Source organism: Heteronotia binoei, chromosome 4, assembly GCF_032191835.1.
Source record: "Heteronotia binoei isolate CCM8104 ecotype False Entrance Well chromosome 4, APGP_CSIRO_Hbin_v1, whole genome shotgun sequence".
Classification (NCBI taxonomy): Eukaryota; Metazoa; Chordata; class Lepidosauria; order Squamata; family Gekkonidae; genus Heteronotia; species Heteronotia binoei.
The window spans coordinates 79,199,171-79,219,628 of record NC_083226.1 but is presented as its reverse complement, the minus strand read 5'-3'; the positions used below and the strand labels follow the sequence as shown (position 1 = coordinate 79,219,628).

The window sequence follows — 20,458 nt, the reverse complement described above, 5'->3', positions numbered from 1 at the left end:
TACATTTATCTGCCCCTTTGTCTTAGGCTCCCCCCCCCCACCAGTAGCCTCTGCCTAGGAAAACCATGGGTCAGTTGTGTGGTGCTAACCATGGGGCCAGTCCCACCTACATGGTGGAAAACCATCAAGGACTTGTGGAGGGGCACCTCACTTTCCCCTCTATCCCTCCACAGTATTTCCTCTTTTCCTCCTTCTGGCAACCCTCATATCCTCTCCCCTTTACCTGACTCATTACCTCATTCTCAGCCTTCATCAACCTACCTTTTATCTGCCTGCTATCTTCAGCTATAGAACAAAGCAGTAGACAAGTTGCACCTTTAAGACCAACTATGAAAGCTTACATTAGTTTGTTTTAAAGGTGCAACTTGTCTACTGCTTTGTTCTGTTGCTTCAGACCAACACGGCTACCCACTTGGATCTGTCTTCAGCTATATTATTTATTTACTTCATTTCTCCATAGTGGGGACCAAAACAGCTTACATTATTCTCCTGTCCTCTGTTTTATCCTCACAACAACCCTGTGAGGTAGGTTGGACTCAAAGAATGTGACTGGTCCAAAATCAACCCAGTGAACTTACATGGCAAGGTTTGAACCAGGGTCTCTTAGATCCTACTCTGAAGTTCTAACCGCTGCACCACACTGGCTTTCATAGGATGGCTGCTGTTTGAACAGTAGAAAATAGCTGGGCCTGTTCAAGTCATGCAGGTCAGGTAATATGAAGTCACCCAGAGGTTGCTTCCAGGCCTAGGTTTGTTAACTTCTAGGTGTGACCTGGAGAGCCCTCCCAGAACTGCAACTGAACTCCAGATGATGGAGATCTGTCCCCCTGGAGAAAATGGCTGCTTTGGAGGGTGCACTTTATGTCATTACATTCTGCTGAGGCCTCTCCTCTCCTCTCCCCTCCCCAAACCCTGTCCTTCTCAGATTTTTCAACCTGGAGCAGGCAACCCAAGTCAGGCCTGGCCCTGATGAGTCCTCCCTTTAAGACCCTGCCCTCTCTCCCTGCCTCTTACTCACAGAAACCCTATCTGGAATGCTGAAGATGGCTGGAGAATCCCAGCACTGGCTGGAGGCCTTAAGTTTGTTGGCAGGAGTGAGGCACATACATTCCTCCTTTGAGCAGTGCCAATTAACTGAGTGTTCTGGATAAGCAGGTACCAGCAAGTAACAAAGATTTTACTGTACATAGAAATATTCTGCTTTCTAACCGAGGTATCTTTATCCTGTTGTCCTTTATAGGAAACAGTCAGAACTTTGGATGGAAGGAGATTCTTTCCGTTCAAAGTTAAGGAAGAACTCTAAACTTGAAGTTACAAAAATTCTTTCAGGAGTAGATGACATTTCAATTAACGATTCCAAGAATCAGAGAACCAGCAAAAAAGATACTGAACTGGTAAACATCCAAAACTTGTGTTGTTGTTAATTTTACTAATTTTTTATTAAATGGGTATGATAAAGCAAATGTCAATGGACTCCTTTTGTTTGTTCTTCCGTATATCTAGTAAGTATACAAAGGTTATGTGGTGTGATGGTGCAGGAAACATGCAGTTAATTTCAGAATGAAAGAATGTTCTACGGCAGAGGTATGGGCATAAATAACTACTTAAATCTTTGCTTCAGAGAACAGATAAAATTTCAGTGCTGACATAAAGCTGACATCGTATTCCACCTTGTAATTAAAATTGAAGTTTTCTTAAAAACTGCAGTTAAAATTGTGCATTATATTGCTGAAATGCTTTTTTTTTTTTACCACATGGGTAAAAAATCCATCTGATTCTTTTGGTTTGATATCCATGTTAATAGTTAGAAAAATGCAAAGGAAGGAGGGGGGAGGGAAAAGAACAGACAATAGCAAGAATAGAGAGAGAGAAAATAGTCTTGAGGAGGTGATATTGAAAAAATGGGAGTAATTGTAGAAATGAATTTTTTAAAAGGTTTTAAACTTTAAACATTTGGAGGTATAAAAGTAAAAAGTCCTTGTGTGTATGTATGGTATAAAAAGTGTATGTTAGAAGAAAAACAGAAAAGAGAGAGGGAAAAACAGAAATACAGAAAATATTTCTTCAGTATATTGGTTCTTAAAAGTCTATATTAGTCTGTTCTAATTCACCCAAGGAAACAAGAAGTCTACCCAGCATCTTTGCTTTTGTTTCTTGATACGCAGACTATTCTAAGGCATTCGGAAAGAAAAATATTGTATATTAGCGCAGAGTTGTCCTTGCTTTTTATTCTAGGAAGTATCAAAGAAAGTGACCAAGTAGATAAAATATATAAAAAGTGAAATCTTGTCTTCCCATTGGGCACTTTGGTGAATCAGCCAGACTGTGTTTTGTGTTTTTTGGTCCCCTCCCCTTTTTTTTCCTGTGTCATGTCATAACCAAAACACTTTCATATTTCATCCAAGAGAATGGAAAATAGCCAATTGTATAATCCACGGAGAGGATAATCCACAATTATTTGAAATAAAATTTATCCAGAAGAAAGGAATAGTGGGAAAAAGAGCTTAATACAGTTCAGTTAATATCCCACTTTGTAATTAAAATTGAAATTTTCTTAAAAGACAGATGCAGATCAGAGATCTATCTTTATAGTGCCCTCATAATTTTGTTAATTGACATATTTTAAAAGCCATAAATTTTCTTACTGCTAAGTGCAGACACTGAATTCAGATGCTGTTGGCAGTCTGCCAAATTGTGATCAGAGTCCTGAGAGTTATAAGGAATAAACCAGAGTATTTCAGAGATTGAAATTTTTGATTAGAACAAAAGATGTGGAAAGACAGATTTTATCTGGCAAAACCCACCTAGTCTCCACTGTTCTTAGTGTTTTTAGAATCCTGTGGAACTTGATAGATCAAGCCCTCCTTCCCGTGGGTTCACCTGTCAGTTGGGTCTCCCTCATAGGGGAGAGAGAAGGGTAGAGAAATAAATTCTCTTCCTCCGTAGTGTGTTATGTCCAAAAGCAAGATAGGTTTGGAGCCTTGAAAAGTACTCCTTTTCAAGTCACCATCTTCCTCAGAAGAATCCTGAAGAATATTCAGAGAAATATCCAGTTATTTGAGGAAAGAACCTAGAAGAACACCCAAGAAGAATGTTGAGAGATATTGGCTGGACTATCAATTAAACTAAAATTATAGGAACAAACACGGGAAATGGTAATATTAAATTTAAAAAGACAATGATACGTAGAAATGACCTTGGGAGGCTAAATTTGGGGGGGGGGAGTTTTTGTGAAGTGCTTCAGAATTATTTGAATATTGGAGACTTTCTCAATATTGATCAAATTTTTAAAGTGAATTCAAGATTCGAGAATAAGCTACTCCAAGATATACCCACAAGAAAACACATTATGCTGTATTAAAGAACTAAAAGGAATTACTTTTTTGTGCCTGATTTTTACAAAGTAAATATTGTTGGAAAATGCCATTACCAGAACTGCTCTTGAGCAGAACAGTTCTTTGAAAACTTGTGATTGACTCAGGGTCATATTAGTGAGTGCATGTGAATGAGTGGGGAATCAAATACAGTTCTCCCAGATTAGAGTCTGCACGTGTAACCACTACATCAAACTTGCTCTCTAATAAAGAAATGCTAGCAGAGATAATGCAGTTAAAAAACCAGACATGTTAGAAGTGGAAGAGATGTGGAAAAAATTAAAAATTTCTAAAACAAAGGCATTTTGAATTTGCAAACAATCCTGGCAGATATTAGGTGTATTGTTTCAGGAAGGAAAGAGAAAAAAGAGCAATAGTATGTATAAAGAAAGGAGATCAAATTACATATGCAGAAAACAAAATACAGGAACAGTTTATTAATTTTTTTCCAGGATTATATAAGAATTCTCTTTCAGAAGAAGGAGTAATATCAAAAAGTCATTCTGATCACAAGGTTTGTCAGAACATAGAAAAACAAAAAAATAACAATTCAAGAAATTTCCCAACCAATAAAAAACATGAAGAAGGATAAAGCATCAAGACCAGAAGGGTTGATAGCGATGTATTATAAGCATCTTGAAGAAGTATCAATGATAACATTACAAGAAGTTATGAATGATATCTTTACAAATAGTTTAGCTCAGTTATGGAACAGGAAGATTCAAAAGATGGAATTGTTAATTGGCAAATAGATGTATCTGTAATGTTGGTCTTTTTTTAAAAATAGACTCTCCTCTATGTTTGAGATTTGGTAAAGGATATATTGTATCGTACTGTAGTGCATGCTATACCTATGCAGTTGTTTTATTTGCCCCCCAAGTCAGAATGTAGAGTCGGACACAAGATGTGGTTATAACTATGGGCCACTTTATTAAGCATAATAATAAAAACAGCAAGGGCACCTGCAACTGCGGCCTGGTCAGGGCCAGGGATCTCAACAGACTGCTCCCCTGCCATTCATGGGCGAGAGACCCAGCCCCCAGCCAGAGCCGTGTGACACAGCTCCCGCCAGGCCGGCCCAGCAAGGATGCACGCCCCAGAGGGCCCAACCACCAGACACATGTCTCAATGGAAGGCACCCTCTAGTCGAGCCTCCAGGACAGTCTGCATTCTCCCACCCCGGGTCATCAGACCCAAAGGTTGGTCCTGCCAGACCCCTAACTCCCCAAAAGGGGGATGCTTCATGGTCCTCCCCTAGCCGCATAGTACCATAAACCCAGTAAAACCTGCCACTACTAAGGCCAAGTCTTTGCTTAGGGCTTAGCACCCACTGGGATGCCCAAGGCTACCCGCAGCCCTTGCCAGAGATCTCTCAAGAAAAGCATGTTACACTTTTCAGAGAGATGCACCCCATACCCCCTGTAGAGGTCAGGAAATTTCGTAGAAATATCCGGATGGGGCAGATAGTGGCCCAACCCACCTTCCAGTGCCTTCCTAATTTCTTTGTTAGCTTTATAACGGGCCCTCTCTATACCTGCAGGGTCCCAAGCACTACGCCACACAAGGCGGGGAATCATGGCTGACCAAATTATGGTGGTTCCAGGCCATCTCTCCCGAATGTGCCAAAAATCCTCACGGGCCTGCAAGACTAACACCCTGCCTTTTACCAGCCCAAGATCATTCCCTCCCAGGTGAATGATTAAAACCTGAGGAGGAGGGCCCACAATCCCCTGGAATAACAAAGGCAGCAGGCCAGGCCACTGAAGCCATCGCCCCTGCCACGCGATAGAAACATTGGCTGAGTCCCAGTTGAGAGCCGACTGAAGTTCTCTGAGCCTGATGATGGCCCAAAACACATAGCTGTGTCCACAGACGAGAACTCTGCTCCTCTGGCCAGGAACAACAGCATCTAAAAAGAAAAAAACAGTCAAACTAGCACAAGAACCAGTAACATTTCAACCAAACAAACAAAGCTAGGAACTGAGCAAAGGTCGAACATAAGATTTGTAGGCTGATGAGCACCAACGGCCCAGGCTCTGAATGGAGGAGGAAGGATATCCCAGGGCAGCAGCTGTAGAGGCTGCCCCAATTCTAAAGGAGTGGGTACCAAACTGCACCCCGGACAACCCGAGCTTAGCTAAAGCCCGGGATGTCACAGCCCAAAACTGATGGTTTGTCAGCGGGCTACCATTAATGTGACAAAACCCCTCCTTGGGCCCCTGAACTGCCAGATAATCAGCCAAAGTGGAAACTGGCACAACTCAGCTCCGAGCAGGTGCCCAGCTCCAACACGGTACCTTTTTGACGCTGGTCTTTCTTAGAGCGACAGACGGTAATGACCGCCTTTTCCCCTACTAACCTCCGGTCTTGTAGCAACAAAGCATTACCAGAAACATCATTTCTGGAATCTGCCACTAGCTCACTGACTCTAAGGGCCCCGAAAAAGGCTACCAAGGACGCCGCATTAAACAGAGTGGCCTCGAAATAAGAAGCACACACTGTGCCCCAAACCCCCTTCAGGCCTTTAAGAATCAAAGGGGAAATAGGTTTCCGCGTGTCAGGCCTAAACCCAGCCTCTCTGGCCCACCTCTCCAGCATCTTTCATAGACAAAAGTCGGCTGTTTCCTCCTTATATCCCAGCACCTTGCTAGCAAAAGCCAATGCAGACTTGTGCCCCCTAATGGATTGCACGGCCAGCCCCTTATCTCTTAGAGAAACACAGTAGTGGAGCAACTGCTCCACCGGGAGGGACCAAACAATGCGATACCCTACCTCAGCCTTAAAGTCCTCATACTGCTGCACAGCATGTTCGTAAGACTTCCTGGTGCTAGCGCAGTGGCTAGGCCTATCGCTCTGCAGGCCTCGGCTCTCCAATCAGCCATAGCTCCTGGAGCATTGGCGCCGGCTCTTGATCGGCATCTGGGGCCAGCTGACAAAACCTCACCATCTGTTTACGAGAGAGAGTGTCAGCCACCCCGTTATTCACTCCAGGAACATACTTGGCTAAAAACAACGTTAAGCCGCAGACAACGCAAAGTGAAGGCCCTCACCAGTCTCATAACCCGCTGAGATTTGGATGAAAGGGAATTAATGACGTGGACTACCGCCATGTTATCACACCAAAAATGAATTGTGCGATTGACCATATAATTCCTCCACAGCCAAACTGTAACAAGAATAGGAAAGAACTCGAGAAACGTAAGATCTCTGTTCACACCTGCCTGAACCCATGAGTCTGGCCAAATATCCACACACCAATGTCCGTGGAAATAAACCCCAAAACCTAAAGACCCAGCAGCATCAGACATGACCTGCAGCTCAGCTTCAAGCCTCATGTCATCTCTCCAAAAGGAGATCCCATTAAAGGACTCCAAAAATTCAAGCCTCATGTCATCTCTCCGAAAGGAGATCCCATTAAAGGACTCTAAAAATTCTTGCCAAACCCTCAAATCTTCCCTTATGCTGCTGGTAACCCGTGTTCTATGTTGAGGCAAGCGTAGGCCTGCCATACCTTCACATAACCTACGAAGAAAAGCTCGTCCCGGAGCAACCACTTCACAAGCAAAGTTAAGATGCCCGACCAGCTGCTGCAACTCAATCAAAGTAACCTTTTGTTTAAGAAGAAAGGAATGAATCCTATTCCTTAAATCTGCTATTTTTTGAAAAGGTATTCTGGACAATTGTGCCAGGGTATCCAGTTCAACTCCCAAAAAAGATAAGTTTTTGGGCTGGACCTTCCGTTTTTTCCTGAGCCAATGGAACCCCAAGTTCTGCAGCCAGCTCGATGGCCAAACAACAGCTGTGCGCAACGCCCAGTCCCCGCAGGATCCACAAAGAGGTAGTCATCCAAATAATGGGCAACATCCTGTAAACCAACTTTTTTGCGAACACACTCAAAAGCTGCACACAAGACAGAGCAACCCATTGGCAACACTATGTCCATGTAAAATTTCAAAGGAAAATCCCAAAAGCTCAAAATCAGCAGGATGAACGGGTAGAAGGTGAAATGCAGATTTAATATTGCATTTGGCCAACTCTGCCCCCTTACTGCAGCGTCGGACCACGCCCACGGCCTGATCAAAGCTGGTATACATAACCAAACATAAATGCTCGAGAATCCCATCATTAACAGACTTCCCTTTGGTGAAGGATAGATGGTGAATCAAACTAAATTCCCCAGGCGACTTTTTAGGCACCACGCCCAAGGGGGAAACCCTAAGATTAGGCACAGGGGGATTAGAAAATGGGCCCAAAATCCTGCCCTCAGCCAACTCCTTGGCAATCTTATCCTTGACCACCTGCTCTAAACCTTTAACAGAACTAAGATTCCCGGACCAAAATGCGACCCGGGGCCCTTGAAAAGGAATCCTAAATCCAAACCTGAAACCTTTCAGCAGGTAAACACTATCAACCATTCGTGGATACCTGGACAGCCAGTGTTCAAGAGGTCCCACCTTTATCGGACTGGACCCCTTTTCCAGCCTGGTAATTACCTTCACCCCCTCCTGGTTTCTTTTGGTTCCTACGCAGCCGGGTTTTGGGGCAGTTACTGAAGGAGTGAGAGCCGCCACACATGGGGCATTCATGCTTGAGCTGACAAGCTTTTCTACTACGCACTCCTTGGGAACCAAACTCCCAACAAACCAGGCAAGGTCAAACCACCTGCCCCACTGAACTGCGGGAAGAGTCTGCCAAAGCTAAAGAGGTTGCTGCTGAGCTGATTGCTGTCAGAGCGGTCGCCCAAATTTGGTCACACAGGAGACATGACTTGTAGCCACAGCTGCTGCTGAATGTGATCCCACTGAAGGGAAGGGTACAATGCATCCCTCATCCTGAATTTCTTATCATATTGAATCCAGGCAGGCCCACTAAACATTGTGTACCCTTTATAAAATTATATCCATGTATTGGATAAGCGCAGCCGCCCTCCAAGGCTGGGCATGTGCAATCACTCCAGCATAGATAAAAAACCCTGGCTGCCAATTGGCCCAAGTCCGATCCACTTTGCGCTTCTTCAATTTTTCTTTTTCCTTGTCATCCAAGTCCTCATCCTTCTTCTCCAACTCCCGGAACAGGAGGGAGAAGATATCGACATACTCCCCCCTTAAGATCTTATCTTTTGTTGCAGGCAACAAATGATCCCCTAAAGGCAAAGCAACCTCCCCAAAAGGTAAGGCGGTAAAAGGAACCACCCTGTAAGGAAAAGAGCCTGCAAAACCCTGCTGCCCCCCACCTGGCCAAACTCCATAAGGGTCACACTGTCCAGGTGGCCAAGACCAACTTGGCTGCAAGCCAATATCTGTGGGGGGAGAAAAACCAGAACTCCCAGCAGCCACGCCAGGCGCAGCAGGACCCCAAGGCCAGCCAGCCCAGAATAATCCTGTGAAAAGTCCCCAACCTTACCTACAGATCCAATAGGCACCAATGTTGACCCAGGCCCAGCAGCTCCCAACGATGGCACTGATCCCCCATCCGAACAAGATCCACGGCACTGCCAGCGATGTTTCCATACCTGCCCTCGAGAATAGATAACCCGGTTAACAAATTCACCTGAAGCGCCCTTTTAGACACCTTTCCCAATCCTACACTCTCTGAGGGAGGAATACCAGACGCTTCCTCAAGCACCAGCAGCCTTTGTATAATAGCTGCATTAACTTCATCCTCGCCCTCATCATCGGAAGAAGATAAAGGTGGTGGTGGCCTTTTTGGCGAGGCCTTAGGGGTCTTCAGCGCAGGTTGCTTACCCTTAGATTTTCTGGACCCCTTTCTACCTGAAATCTTTGCAATACCCAAGGCCAGTAATGGTACACAAAATACACTCAAGTGGCCCCTCACAAAACCACCCCAAAAGCCACCTCACACAACTAAAATAGCCCCTGGCATCTGTAAAAAATGCCTGCTTATGCAAACTAGAACTCAAACTAGAGCAGTTCCACAAAATGGCTTCCCCTCAAAATCCTCTTAAAATGGCCACCATCCCACCAAGAAGAAAGGGAACCAAATATGGCCACTGTCCCACACAAAGAAGGGGAAGCAATATATGGCTGACTCTGCTCCCACCGCAACCCCCACCAGGAAATCACCACTCAGCCCCCCTTTTGCCCTTTAAAATGAAAAGGACAAACCACCCCCTCCCTTCAACAAAAGGAAAGACACTTAGCCCCACACAATTTCAGCAAAAATGGGGGCGATAACCACAGGTTGGGAACAGGCAGTCAAATGGAGCTTCACTTCCTCAGATGAAGCCCAATACCCAGACTGTTAGCCCAAGGCTAGCCCAGCACTCAGCAGTCTGTAGCGATCCGATGGCTGATAAGCGTCCCGAGAAACCCCCGAGCCAGCCAGGAGCGACAGAAAACGCTCCCGCTGACCCAATCTTCGACGAGGACTGAAGCTGGGGGGGGGGGGGGGCGGACGTTCAGCCGTTACAATGGCCAAGCCCCGCCCCTTCCAACACATGCCCCGTGGCACAGAGTGGTAAAGCTGCAGTACTGCAGTCCTAAGCTCTACTCACAACCTGAGTTCGATCCCAGCAGAAGCTGGTTCAGGTAACCATCCTTCTGAGGTCGGTAAAATGAGTACCCAGCTTGCTGGGGGGAAATCGTAGCTGACTGGCAGTGGCAAACCACCCCGTAAAAAGTCTGCCATGAAAACGTTGTGAAAGCAACATCACCCCAGAGTTGGAAATGACTGGTGCTTGCACAGGGGACATTTCCTATGTGTTATATATGCTGAAATTTTTAGTATTAACATTTTAAGAGTTATGAAAAAAATAAAAACAATACCTCTGACATGGCAAGAGGTGTACATGATACTAATACATAAAGAGGGCAGTGATGCATGATTATTGCAGTCTTACAGACCTATTTCTCTGCTGAATGTAGACTACAAAATGTTTGCCACAATAATGGCAGAAATATTTTTTTAAACGTATACCAAATTTAATATACTCCAATCAAACAGATTTTGTACCAAAAAGATATATGAAAGATAAAATACAATTCATAATAGATGCAATTGAACTTGTGAGTAAGAAGAGAAAGAAAGCCGTGTTTCTATTTCTGGATGCAGAAAAAGCATTCAACAATTTCTTATTGGCATTTCTTATTGAACGTACTACAGAACACGGATTGTAGTCCTGAATTCTAGATTGTATACATGGCATATACTTGACAAATCAAGAAGCTGACGATTTTAATTAATGGGAAATTAACAGAAGCAATTTCAGTTGAAAGAAGAAGACCGCAGATTTATACCCTGCCCTTCTCTCTGAGTCAGAGTCTCAAAGCGGCTTACAATCTCCTTTATCTCCTTCCCGCACAACAGACACCCTGTGAGGTGGGTGGGGCTGAGAGAGCTCTCTCAGAAGCTGCTCTTTCAAGGACAACTCCTACAAGAGCTATGGCTAACCCAAGGCCATTGCAGCAGGTGCAAGTGGAGGAGTGGGGAATCAAACCCAGTTCTCCCATTATGGATGCCCCTAGCATCTTTATTATTTATATTAGCAATAGAGTTTTTAGATGATAAAGGAATAAAACCAACTGATGTAAAGTTTAAAATGAAAAGTTATGCAGATGATATGATTTTAATAGTCCTGAATTCCCCCCCCCCCATTAATTACAATATGTAATTGATCATATTGAACAATTTGGTTCTTTTTCAAGCTATCAGATTAATAGAAATAGGACAAAAATTATAATGAAATTTTTGATACAAAAAGAAGAGATTATAGGGAGAACTTATAAGCAACCACTGCTTAGCAACCACTGATCCCATTAAATATTTGTGAATAAACATGTCTGGGCAACACTGTAACCTTTTCAAAAAATAACTACCAGAAAACTTGGAAATTGATACAAGCAGATTTATCTAGATGGGAAAACATTAAAAAATCTCATGGGTGGAAATAATCTCTACAATTAAAATGAATGTGCTGCCAAAACTAAACTTTATGTTCCAAATGTTAACTATTGAAAGAGTGCCAGAGACAGATTAAACCAATTTATATGGAATGGAAAAAAAACAAAAATAAGTTTCAAAATGTTATAAAATAAGAAAAAAGAAGAGGATTAGCAGTTCCAAACATAAAATTATACTATCAAGCAGTGGTCCTGATCTGGATTGTAGACTGGATTAAAAACCCAAGACAATGGTGAAATTAAAATCAGACCTTGATGAAGGCTCACACAACTAGTTATGGATTTAAAAATTGACTAAAAAGATTATAACAAGTCACATAATTAGAGATGGACTTTTGAGAATATGGCTTTCATATTGGAATTTGTTGAGCCCCCACCCCTCAAGTCTCTTCGTATGTCCCCAATAGAAGCATACCGCAATAAGAACATGATAAATAAACATAACATGATGATAAATTCTCGGGAAAATCAAGTTATGGCAAGATAGCAGAGATGAAGGTATAAACAAACAATGGCTGCTATATTATTAATCAGCCTCAAGATTAAAGAAGATCATGAATGTTGAAGGTGAAGCATTAAGAGACAACTGAATTTGAACAGCTGATTATAAAATAAAAAGAGCATTTACCATGATGGATATATAATATCTTACTCCATTGAGAAACAGAGGAAGAACAAGTGAAAAAAACATGATTAAATGGTTGCAAAATTTCATAGAACAGATTATGCAACAATGTGAATGACTATGGGGAAAGAGCATCAAATTTACAGCCAGCCAGATATTAAGAGAAAATTGGAATAAAATGTTTTTCAGACAGTATAAAACTTCAAAGGACATTGAGAAAACATATTAAAAGCTACAAAGGAAAATGGTGAAAATGTCAAGATACAGATGAAACCTTTTTTCATATGTTGTGGACTTGTAAAAAATCAAGAAGACATTAGAAGGAAATTCACAAAAAAAATGCAAAACAAAGTTCAAATTCCCAATGGAAACCAAGAACATACTTAGGTATACTGCCAAATTACAAAAAAAATCTAAAAGAGATACTCAGATACATGATAGCAGCTAGAATTATCTATGCATCAAAAAGGAAACTAGACATCTGTCCAGGTTTAGAAGATTGAGAAAATAAACTTGTTGAATATGCAGTAATAGCAAAATTAACAACCTATTTGAGAAACAGGTCAATTGCAGAATTTGAGGAGAGGTGGAGTGTGCATTATGTGTACAATGCAAGCAGGAGACAAATTTAAAATGAGAAGCAGTTTAAAACATAAATGTATATTGAGAGAGAAGCAGAATCTGTTTTAAATGTAATATTCTGAATATAAATGCCTGCAAGCAAGTGGTCTCTTAAGGAGAGGATATTCTTTTTATTTCCTTATTATGAGATATATACCTGCACAAATTAATAGCAGGTATGTAGTTCATTGTAATAATGAAGAAATCAGTGCGCAAAACAGACATAGTTATGAACTCTGAAATTTAAGATGTTGAATATAAATGTGCCCCAACAAAAGGACAATTATATGTTGCCGATAATCCATTAATAATTATAATGAAGGGGATGTTGGAGATAAACATTTTCTGTTTCATTCATTCTGTTAACTATGATTGCTTTTGATACACATAATTATGTTGTATAAGTCCCTTTTTTCTCTCTGTATCCTTTCTATACTATTCTGTTTTTAAAAAAATAACTATAAATTTTAAAAAGATTCAAACAAGAGCTAGATACTTGTACACAAAATCTCTTGAGTCCAGTAGCACCTTAGAGACCAACAAGTTTTTCAAGATATAAGCTTTTGTGAGTCAAAGCTCCCTTGTATCCAACAAAGGGCACTTTTAACTCTTAAAAGCTTATGCCCCCAAATCTTATTTGTCTCTGAATTTCTATTCACATCTAGCTGTTCTGCTACAGACCAACACAGCTGCCTTCTGAAACAGAATCTCTTGACACTGAGTCTGTGATGTTCATTAATGTCCCCAATCATAATAGATATTCAAAAATAAGACTCCGATATATAATTTTTGTATGAATAATCCCAGTGGTTTGCCATTTATTTACAGTACAGTGATGAAGATGAAACAAATACATTTACACAAGGGGATAAGCTTCGAGTTCTGAAAAGTAAAAGGCAGGCAAAAGCAAACTCAGTTCCACTAACGTAAGTTACCTTTACTTTGCTTTTATAAGTGCTAAAGACCCTTTCTTGCAGACTGGTTAGAGTATGTGTTTGTAATGACAAGCGTAGATTAACTTGTTACTAACATTCACTGCAATATCTAACTCTTTTGCTTTCCTTGTTTGATCTCTTTACTACCAGTATATCCTCTTCTCTATCCCAGTGAGATAATATGCATCCTCTACCTTAACACGTCTAGCAGCTAGACATCACAAAGTGCTTCCCTAGATGTTAGGACAATGCCTAAAAGTTCCTTTGTCTCTATTTTTTGAAAAATAAAACCAGCTGTATTAAAAGACTATTCTAGATTAGTTTTGGTATTTTGTGTATAGGAGGGGTCCTCTCTCAAGAGCTTTACTTTCTAGGGTTTCTCATTTAGCAGAATTGCTGCTAGATCTCATTTTTGTACAGAATGGACTGGCTAAGTGTGAGTGAAAGCAGACAGGTAACAAATTTTTCTGAATACTTACTATGGTTGGAAATAAGGCATCGTGCTGTGCATTTTAAATACAGTTTTGAACATAAAAAGCAGCATAACCCTCTCTGCTACCTCTTGTATAAAGTGTGTGTTGTTGATCTGAGTCACACATACATCAGACTAAAGCAGAGGTAATTTAATCCATTGATCCTTGCACAGAGGATGTATAATAGAGTGGACAAGGGTTTTTTTGATTGGTATTCAGTGCTCTAGATTTAATCTCCTTCTGAGGCAGTTTTTTGAGGTGGAAAATGATTTGCAGAATCAGCTTCTGAAGTATTTGCAGAATCAGCTTCTGAAAGTATATGAAATTAAAGGAAAGGTAAAATACCTTCTTTGAAAGAGCAGCATGGCATTGAAGAGAGTGAAAATATGTTCCCTAGTGAAAGTTAGCAGTCTTTTGTTTTTGTTTGTTAAACTATCACTGGCTGAAATGTTCTGCCAGCAGTTTTAAGTTTCCTGATTTCCGTTTGAATTCATGTTCCTCTCTTCCTCCCTACCCTCACCCCTTTTAGATACCTCCTAGCTATTCTGGTCTCTGTCCTGGGTAGCATTATCATCTGGTGGATTGTGTGTGGCTCCCTTCTGCCCAACCTACTATTCTGTCTAGATGGTTTAAGAACATAGTTCCATCAGGACCCCCCTTGAGAGAGCCACTGTGTAAGTGCCCCTGTTCCATTTTCTGCAGTAGCTCACCTTCTTGCCTCTTTTGTAAGTGCATGTATCAAACTTTTACTGGTGCTTTTTTGGGGGGGGCAAAGATTTATTTAACCTATTCTTCTTGATTGGAGAGAGGGTGTATTAGATGAATAAGTCATGATTTAGCTGTCTTAGAATTCCCCTTTGAAAATGCGAAACATTGAAGTGAAGTGCTGGGATCCTTTTCTCTGTGATTGTTGAGGTATAATTTTAAGAAATCAGTTTACTGCGGTATTGTTGAAGAGAGGAGGTCCTACAACTGATAGATGAATTAAAAACTAATAAGTCACCAGGCCTCTGTATAAATCGATGGTGCGATCTCATTTGGAATACTGTGTGCAATTCTGGTCACCGCACCTCAAAAAGGATATTATAGCATTGGAGAAAGTCCAGAAAAGGGCAACTAGAATGATTAAAGGGTTGGAACACTTGCCCTATGAAGAAAGGTTAAAACGCTTGGGGCTCTTTAGCTTGGAGAAACGTCGACTGCGGGATGACATGATAGAGATTTACAAGATTATGCATGGGATGGAGAAGGTAGAGAAAGAAATACTTTTCTCCCTTTCTCACAATACAAGAACTCGTGGGCATTCGAAGAAATTGTTGAGCAGTCAGGTTAGAATGGCTAAAAGGAGCTTCAAGAGGGGGTTAGATAAAAATATGGAGCAGAGGTGTGTGTATATATATATATATAAATTTGTTGGCCACTGTGTGACACAGAGTGTTGGACTGGATGGCCTGATCCAGCATGGCTTCTCTTATGTTCTTATGTATGTGTCTGGTACTTTATGTATAGAAAGGTGTTGGGAGTATTTTTACGTACCAGTTCTGGGATACTTTGAGGTTTGAATACTTACATTGCCCATGTCGCCTGCATTGCTTGTAATCTCGGACTATACAGATGGAGACTCATGTGCTTAGGCAGAAGTCAGGCATTCAGGCTGCAATCTATATTTTCCTGTGAATAAGGCATATTGGACACAGTGGAATTTATGTCCAAGCAAATGTGCATGAGATTGGACTTTAAGTAAAAGAATTATTGCACTTGATATAGTTGCAAAATTTATTTTAGGATTGCTGCTGTTCTAATCTTCCATCTAAAGCATGTATCCATACTTGGATAGACCTTTCTGTCTTTGATTCAGGATGGTGATAGAAAAGTCATATGCCTCTTCTGGAATATTTCACATTTTCCACTTTCTCTCTCTAAGGTCTTTTGTTGAGCAGTTCTTGTTCAGTGCCTTGCCATGTATGTTGTAAATTTGTCTGTGGATTCTCTTCACTTTTACAAGTCTAATAGTTGATATGCCAGAATTCAAACATACTGTCAATAAAACAGAGCTTTTTAAAAGCTTAATAAATTTCCAGACCATTGATTTATTCTAAACGTTACTTCTGGAGAGCACTATGTTGAACATGGCCTTGAGAAAAGGTGGGTTGAAAGATCCCACCTTTCCTCATGACTCAAGGCAGCAATACTATCATATATAAGTCTTAATATGGTTGGGCACTTACATCATTGAGTGGGAGGAACCTTGGTAATTCATTTTCTCTTTTTAAAATTGCAGCAGTGAGTCAATTTTGTACTGCAGCCCAGTGGGATGACACAGTAGATAGAGGTGCATGTTGCAGAATGAGTCAGTTGTGTTGAAAGCCAGCTGTTGCTACCATCTTACCACACATCCTATTCAGTTAGAAAACATGCATTTTACAAAGTGTGGCTGAGGTTGAAAATATTGTGGTTAAACGGGCTGATTAACATCTGTTAGTACTTTCCTAGCTCCCATGACTGGGTCAGCATCCCTTTGTGAAGGGGAAAGCGATGTTAAATTCTAAAGACATTGCTTTACTAAAATGTAATTAATCAATTCACTTTTAAATGTATAATTTATAAATTCAGAGCCTGCTTTTCTATACATCAAAAGTAGCTAACCATAGAAATCAGTTTAAGCATACCCCCATCTGTAAAATATACAATTGGCCTTTTAAAAAAAAGTTAAGCAATGGGTTAAAACTATCTAGAGCTATCTGTTCATTATTACCTTTTACCCAACAGAAATCTTTTCAGCCTTTTTAATTGGTCAGAGGAAAAGACTAGGCAACACTTTCCAGGTGAACCCTTCAACTGTTATCTGTAGGAAAGAACACCATGTTAACACCTGCTAGATCTGATTCTGAGTGGGCCTTCATGGCAAATCTTAGTGGAACAGGAGGAGAATGGATTTATTTGATAAAGTTTCCTCAAGAGAACACTCCTTCCCCCCCCCCCCCCCACCACCACCCATTGAGCATTTTCTGAGTGGCAAAATAGGAGTATAGAGCAAAAATGGTCGTTGACATTTGCTTTGCAGGCTAAACATATTAGAAACCACCTTGTTTTTAAAAGCACTTATTTTTACTAAACTTATTGATAGCAAATTTGCTGTTGTGACTCAGAAAATACAGTCTTTACCTGAGCATTTAGTTTGCTCTTTGGTGTATCTAATATGCCACTCTCATTGGTTAGAAACTCCTGTTAGCAAATACCTTCTTTTGTATTTCTTGTAAATTGCCTTTCACCTAAGGTGATAGGAATTTTGTTTCCCCTTCATTCATGACCCAAATTTCATAGAGAATGTGAGATCTGTGCATCATGGAGACTCCTGTCCTGATTTTCACTTTTAACAAAAACCTTTATTTGTCTCAGAAGAGGATGGTAGAATATCTTGCTGTCTGGAATGAATGCTATACATGGTTTAAAACAGCACAAGTTTATTCTCACCCAGTTCCAAAGTAGAAATCATATTCATTTGTCTACAAAATCCATTTTTTTGGATCTGTTTGTAGAAAACCATGTCATGTTGGTCTTCTCTGTGTGTGTATACTTTCAGTTTTACTTCATTTTATATAACTTATCTCTCTTTTCAGAGTAATTCTACAATCCAGTGTTCAGAAAAGTAAACACTCTGAACCTAGCATTTCTGACAATGCAGGCCTTTCTAAAAGAACTACCAGGTCTACTACAAGAAAAAACAGTTTTAAAAGGTGAGAATTACTGTCCCGGATAGACACTGTCAAGAAGGATTGAAGTTCTTTAAAGAAAACTCCCACTGAGATAAGCCAGAGTATTTGTTTATGTGTTGCTAGAAGTTGAAGAATGCCTGTTACGAACAAATATGATTCTGGCAAACTTTAGGAGCAATCCTAAGTAGGTCTATTTGGAAGTAAGAAGCATGTTATTCAATGGGACTTTAGCCAGGAAAGAACACCACGTTAACACTTGCTAGATCTGATTCTGAGTGGGCCTTCATGGCAAATCTTGGTGTCTTAGAGAAAATGAAGAGGTCAAAGACACTACAAAAACAAAGAGCAATTAAGATAATTTTAAGAGGGAAAATATCTCTTTCTGATTCAGAGAAGGCAAAGAACTGAAGAGGAAAAACATGCATATAATTTCTGTTTCGTAACTATTCACAAGAAAAAAAATAATGGTATGACAGAGTACTGATTGGTCACTGGTTTATTTGGAGGAGGCAGCGATTGGTTATGTCTAGAGATGGGCATGAACCAGCTCATGAATGAGTTTGTCACAAATTTTGTCCAGTTTGTGGTTTATGAAGCAATGTTTTTGGAAGGGCAACTGGTACAAACATTCCAAGAACTTTCATGCTGTTTGTAGAAGTTCGTGAATGGATACATTTCCAGACAAGACAGTCTCCACTTCATTAAACTGTTTACAAAACTCCAAAGCAATGGCGGGGGGTGGGATTGAATTCTTCAGCCTTTGGAGCCCTCCAAAACTTAATAGGCACTGTTGACTACCAATAATAGAATTCCTTTTCTGCTCTATGGGATCAGAATGCTATATATCAACTCAGCTCCACACTGTCTCCTTTGTTGGCACTTAGACAAAGAGTCAGGCAACTTGTTAAAAGCAGTCCAGCAGAGCTTATATAAGAGAGGTTAGGCCAGATGACAACCAGTAGGGGGGCTTCTCCCTGGCTGGGCTCTTTGAGGCAGAGATGCTGAGTTGCAGCTCCTCCTCCCCAGCCTCTTTCACCCACTGTTTCCTCTGGCCACATCTGGCATCTGCTGAGAGGCGCTCATGCTTCCACTGCAAGAGCTCTACATTCCAGAAAACAATGCTGCTTTTTATCTGGAGGTCACAAGTACGGGCCAGCTTGTACTCCCCTTTCTTGCAAAGAGGATGCAACCTGGTGGTGATGCCCACCTTCAGCCTGTTTGCCAAGGCCTTTCTTGCAAAAAGGATGCAACCTGGTGGTGATGCCTTGACCTGTGGAGAACAGCCAGCTCCATTGGGAAGGCCAGCGACCAGTCCAGCCCTCAAATCGGCATCCCCCGGGCTGACTGTGTAGGTGCACGGTAGTGCCTGGAAGAGCTTGAGGACATGCAGCATTTGGGAGAGGCTTAACTAGCTGTTGGAGCTGATGCTGAGGTCCTCTTCCCTGTGCAGGATAGTCATGGAGGAGATGACATCCCGCACAGTGCTCTTCTGCTCCACCAAATGCACAGTAATAGTGTAGGTGGAATTCCTCATTCCCCTTTTCCCTGCCTCTCCCTTCAGGGAAACTTGATGCTGCACAACAAGTAGGTGGCCAGGCACTGGCAGGTTTCAATCAAGGACCACATCTTGAGGGGGCCAGCATCCCAGGTGGCCTTGACAGTGCTCCTCAGTCCCAGAGCACATTCTTCACCATCAGCTTAAGTGTGTGCAGCAGTCAGATGATTCCCTTGAGGCACACATGCTTCACATGTGCCCTCCTGGGGCCTGAGCCATGCCCTGTCATTCCTGCTGGCTGCTTCAGTGGTCTGCCATGAAGTGCATGGTTCTGCCTTGTGCTCTGGAGAGCTGAGCTTTGACCATGACCTTTGCACCTGGTGAAAGGCTGCATCCTCCACAAGGAAGAAGGGTTGACTATCTACATCAGTAATCTCGCTAATGAGGTGAGTAACTGCTTCTTGGGCCTCTTGGAGGGTGGCTCATCTCAGTTTCCCATCCACAGGCAGGCAAAGTGCAGGTAGCCTTTCTTGGAGGACCCTCTTGTTCTCCCTCTGCTTCTGAGAGGAAGTGGGACTCTTTTGCCCCCTGCTGGCCACCACTCTTTCCTCTGGAGGAACATAGTTGGGTGCACCCTTTGCTGGTGCCTGCAGAGGATGGAGGAGGACAAGTGTTGGGGATTTGCACCCCTCCAGACATGGGTGTGGCATACTGCCACACAAGGAGGGTGCAGAAGTATTTTCCAAATGTTGGGTTCCCTCCCTCTTTGAATGTCTTCTCTCAGACTCTTCTCCAAAAAGTATTAGCACTTGCTGGTGTCTCTGCACAGTGCTAACAACTCTTTTGTCTCTGTGGAGAGCCCCAGGAACAGATCAGGGCTAGGAGACCCCTGGTGATGCCCTGCTAGGGCCAGGCTCTAGTGGCCTGGCAGGATGGGTTTGGTGCCCTGAGATGAAGGCCTGTGGTACACAGGGTGTGAAGAACTTCTGATAGACAGTGCTGGGGAGGAGCCTGTGGTCGTGGTGCATGTTGGCACCAATGATGTGGGGAAATGCAGTCGTGAGGTCTTGAAGGAGAAATTTAGGCTGCTAGGTGGGAGACTTAAGGCCAGGACCTCCAAGGTGGCCTTCTCGGAAGTGCTACCTGTTCCATGTGCAGGGCAGGAGAGACAGGCACAAATTAGAAGTCTCAATGTGTGGATGAGACGATGGTGTAAGGAGGAAGGGTTTAAGTTTGTTAGGCACTGGGATGCTTTCTGGAACAAGCGGGAGCTGTACAAAAGAGACGGTCTCCACTTGTC

General features: G+C 42.0%; 1 protein-coding gene across 9 annotated transcripts in view; it reads left to right on the top strand.

Annotated features, from left to right (window-relative positions):
- Positions 1-20,458, top strand: part of CDC14B (cell division cycle 14B) — an 84,758-nt gene that overhangs the window by 53,152 nt on the left and 11,148 nt on the right. For 5 of the 9 annotated variants that reach the window (XR_009555262.1, XM_060235465.1, XM_060235472.1 and 2 more), the window contains exons 11-13: positions 1,241-1,394; positions 13,368-13,465; positions 17,568-17,684. Coding sequence is in view for 8 of the 9 variants with exons in the window: in XM_060235465.1 (XP_060091448.1) it covers positions 1,241-1,394; positions 13,368-13,465; positions 17,568-17,684 (369 nt within the window). In the remaining variant the exon portion in view is untranslated. Of the gene's footprint in view, positions 1-1,240; positions 1,395-13,367; positions 13,466-14,476; positions 14,622-17,567; positions 17,685-20,458 lie in introns of those variants that run through there. The other 4 variants (XM_060235473.1, XM_060235471.1, XM_060235470.1 and 1 more) reach the window with 2 other exon arrangements.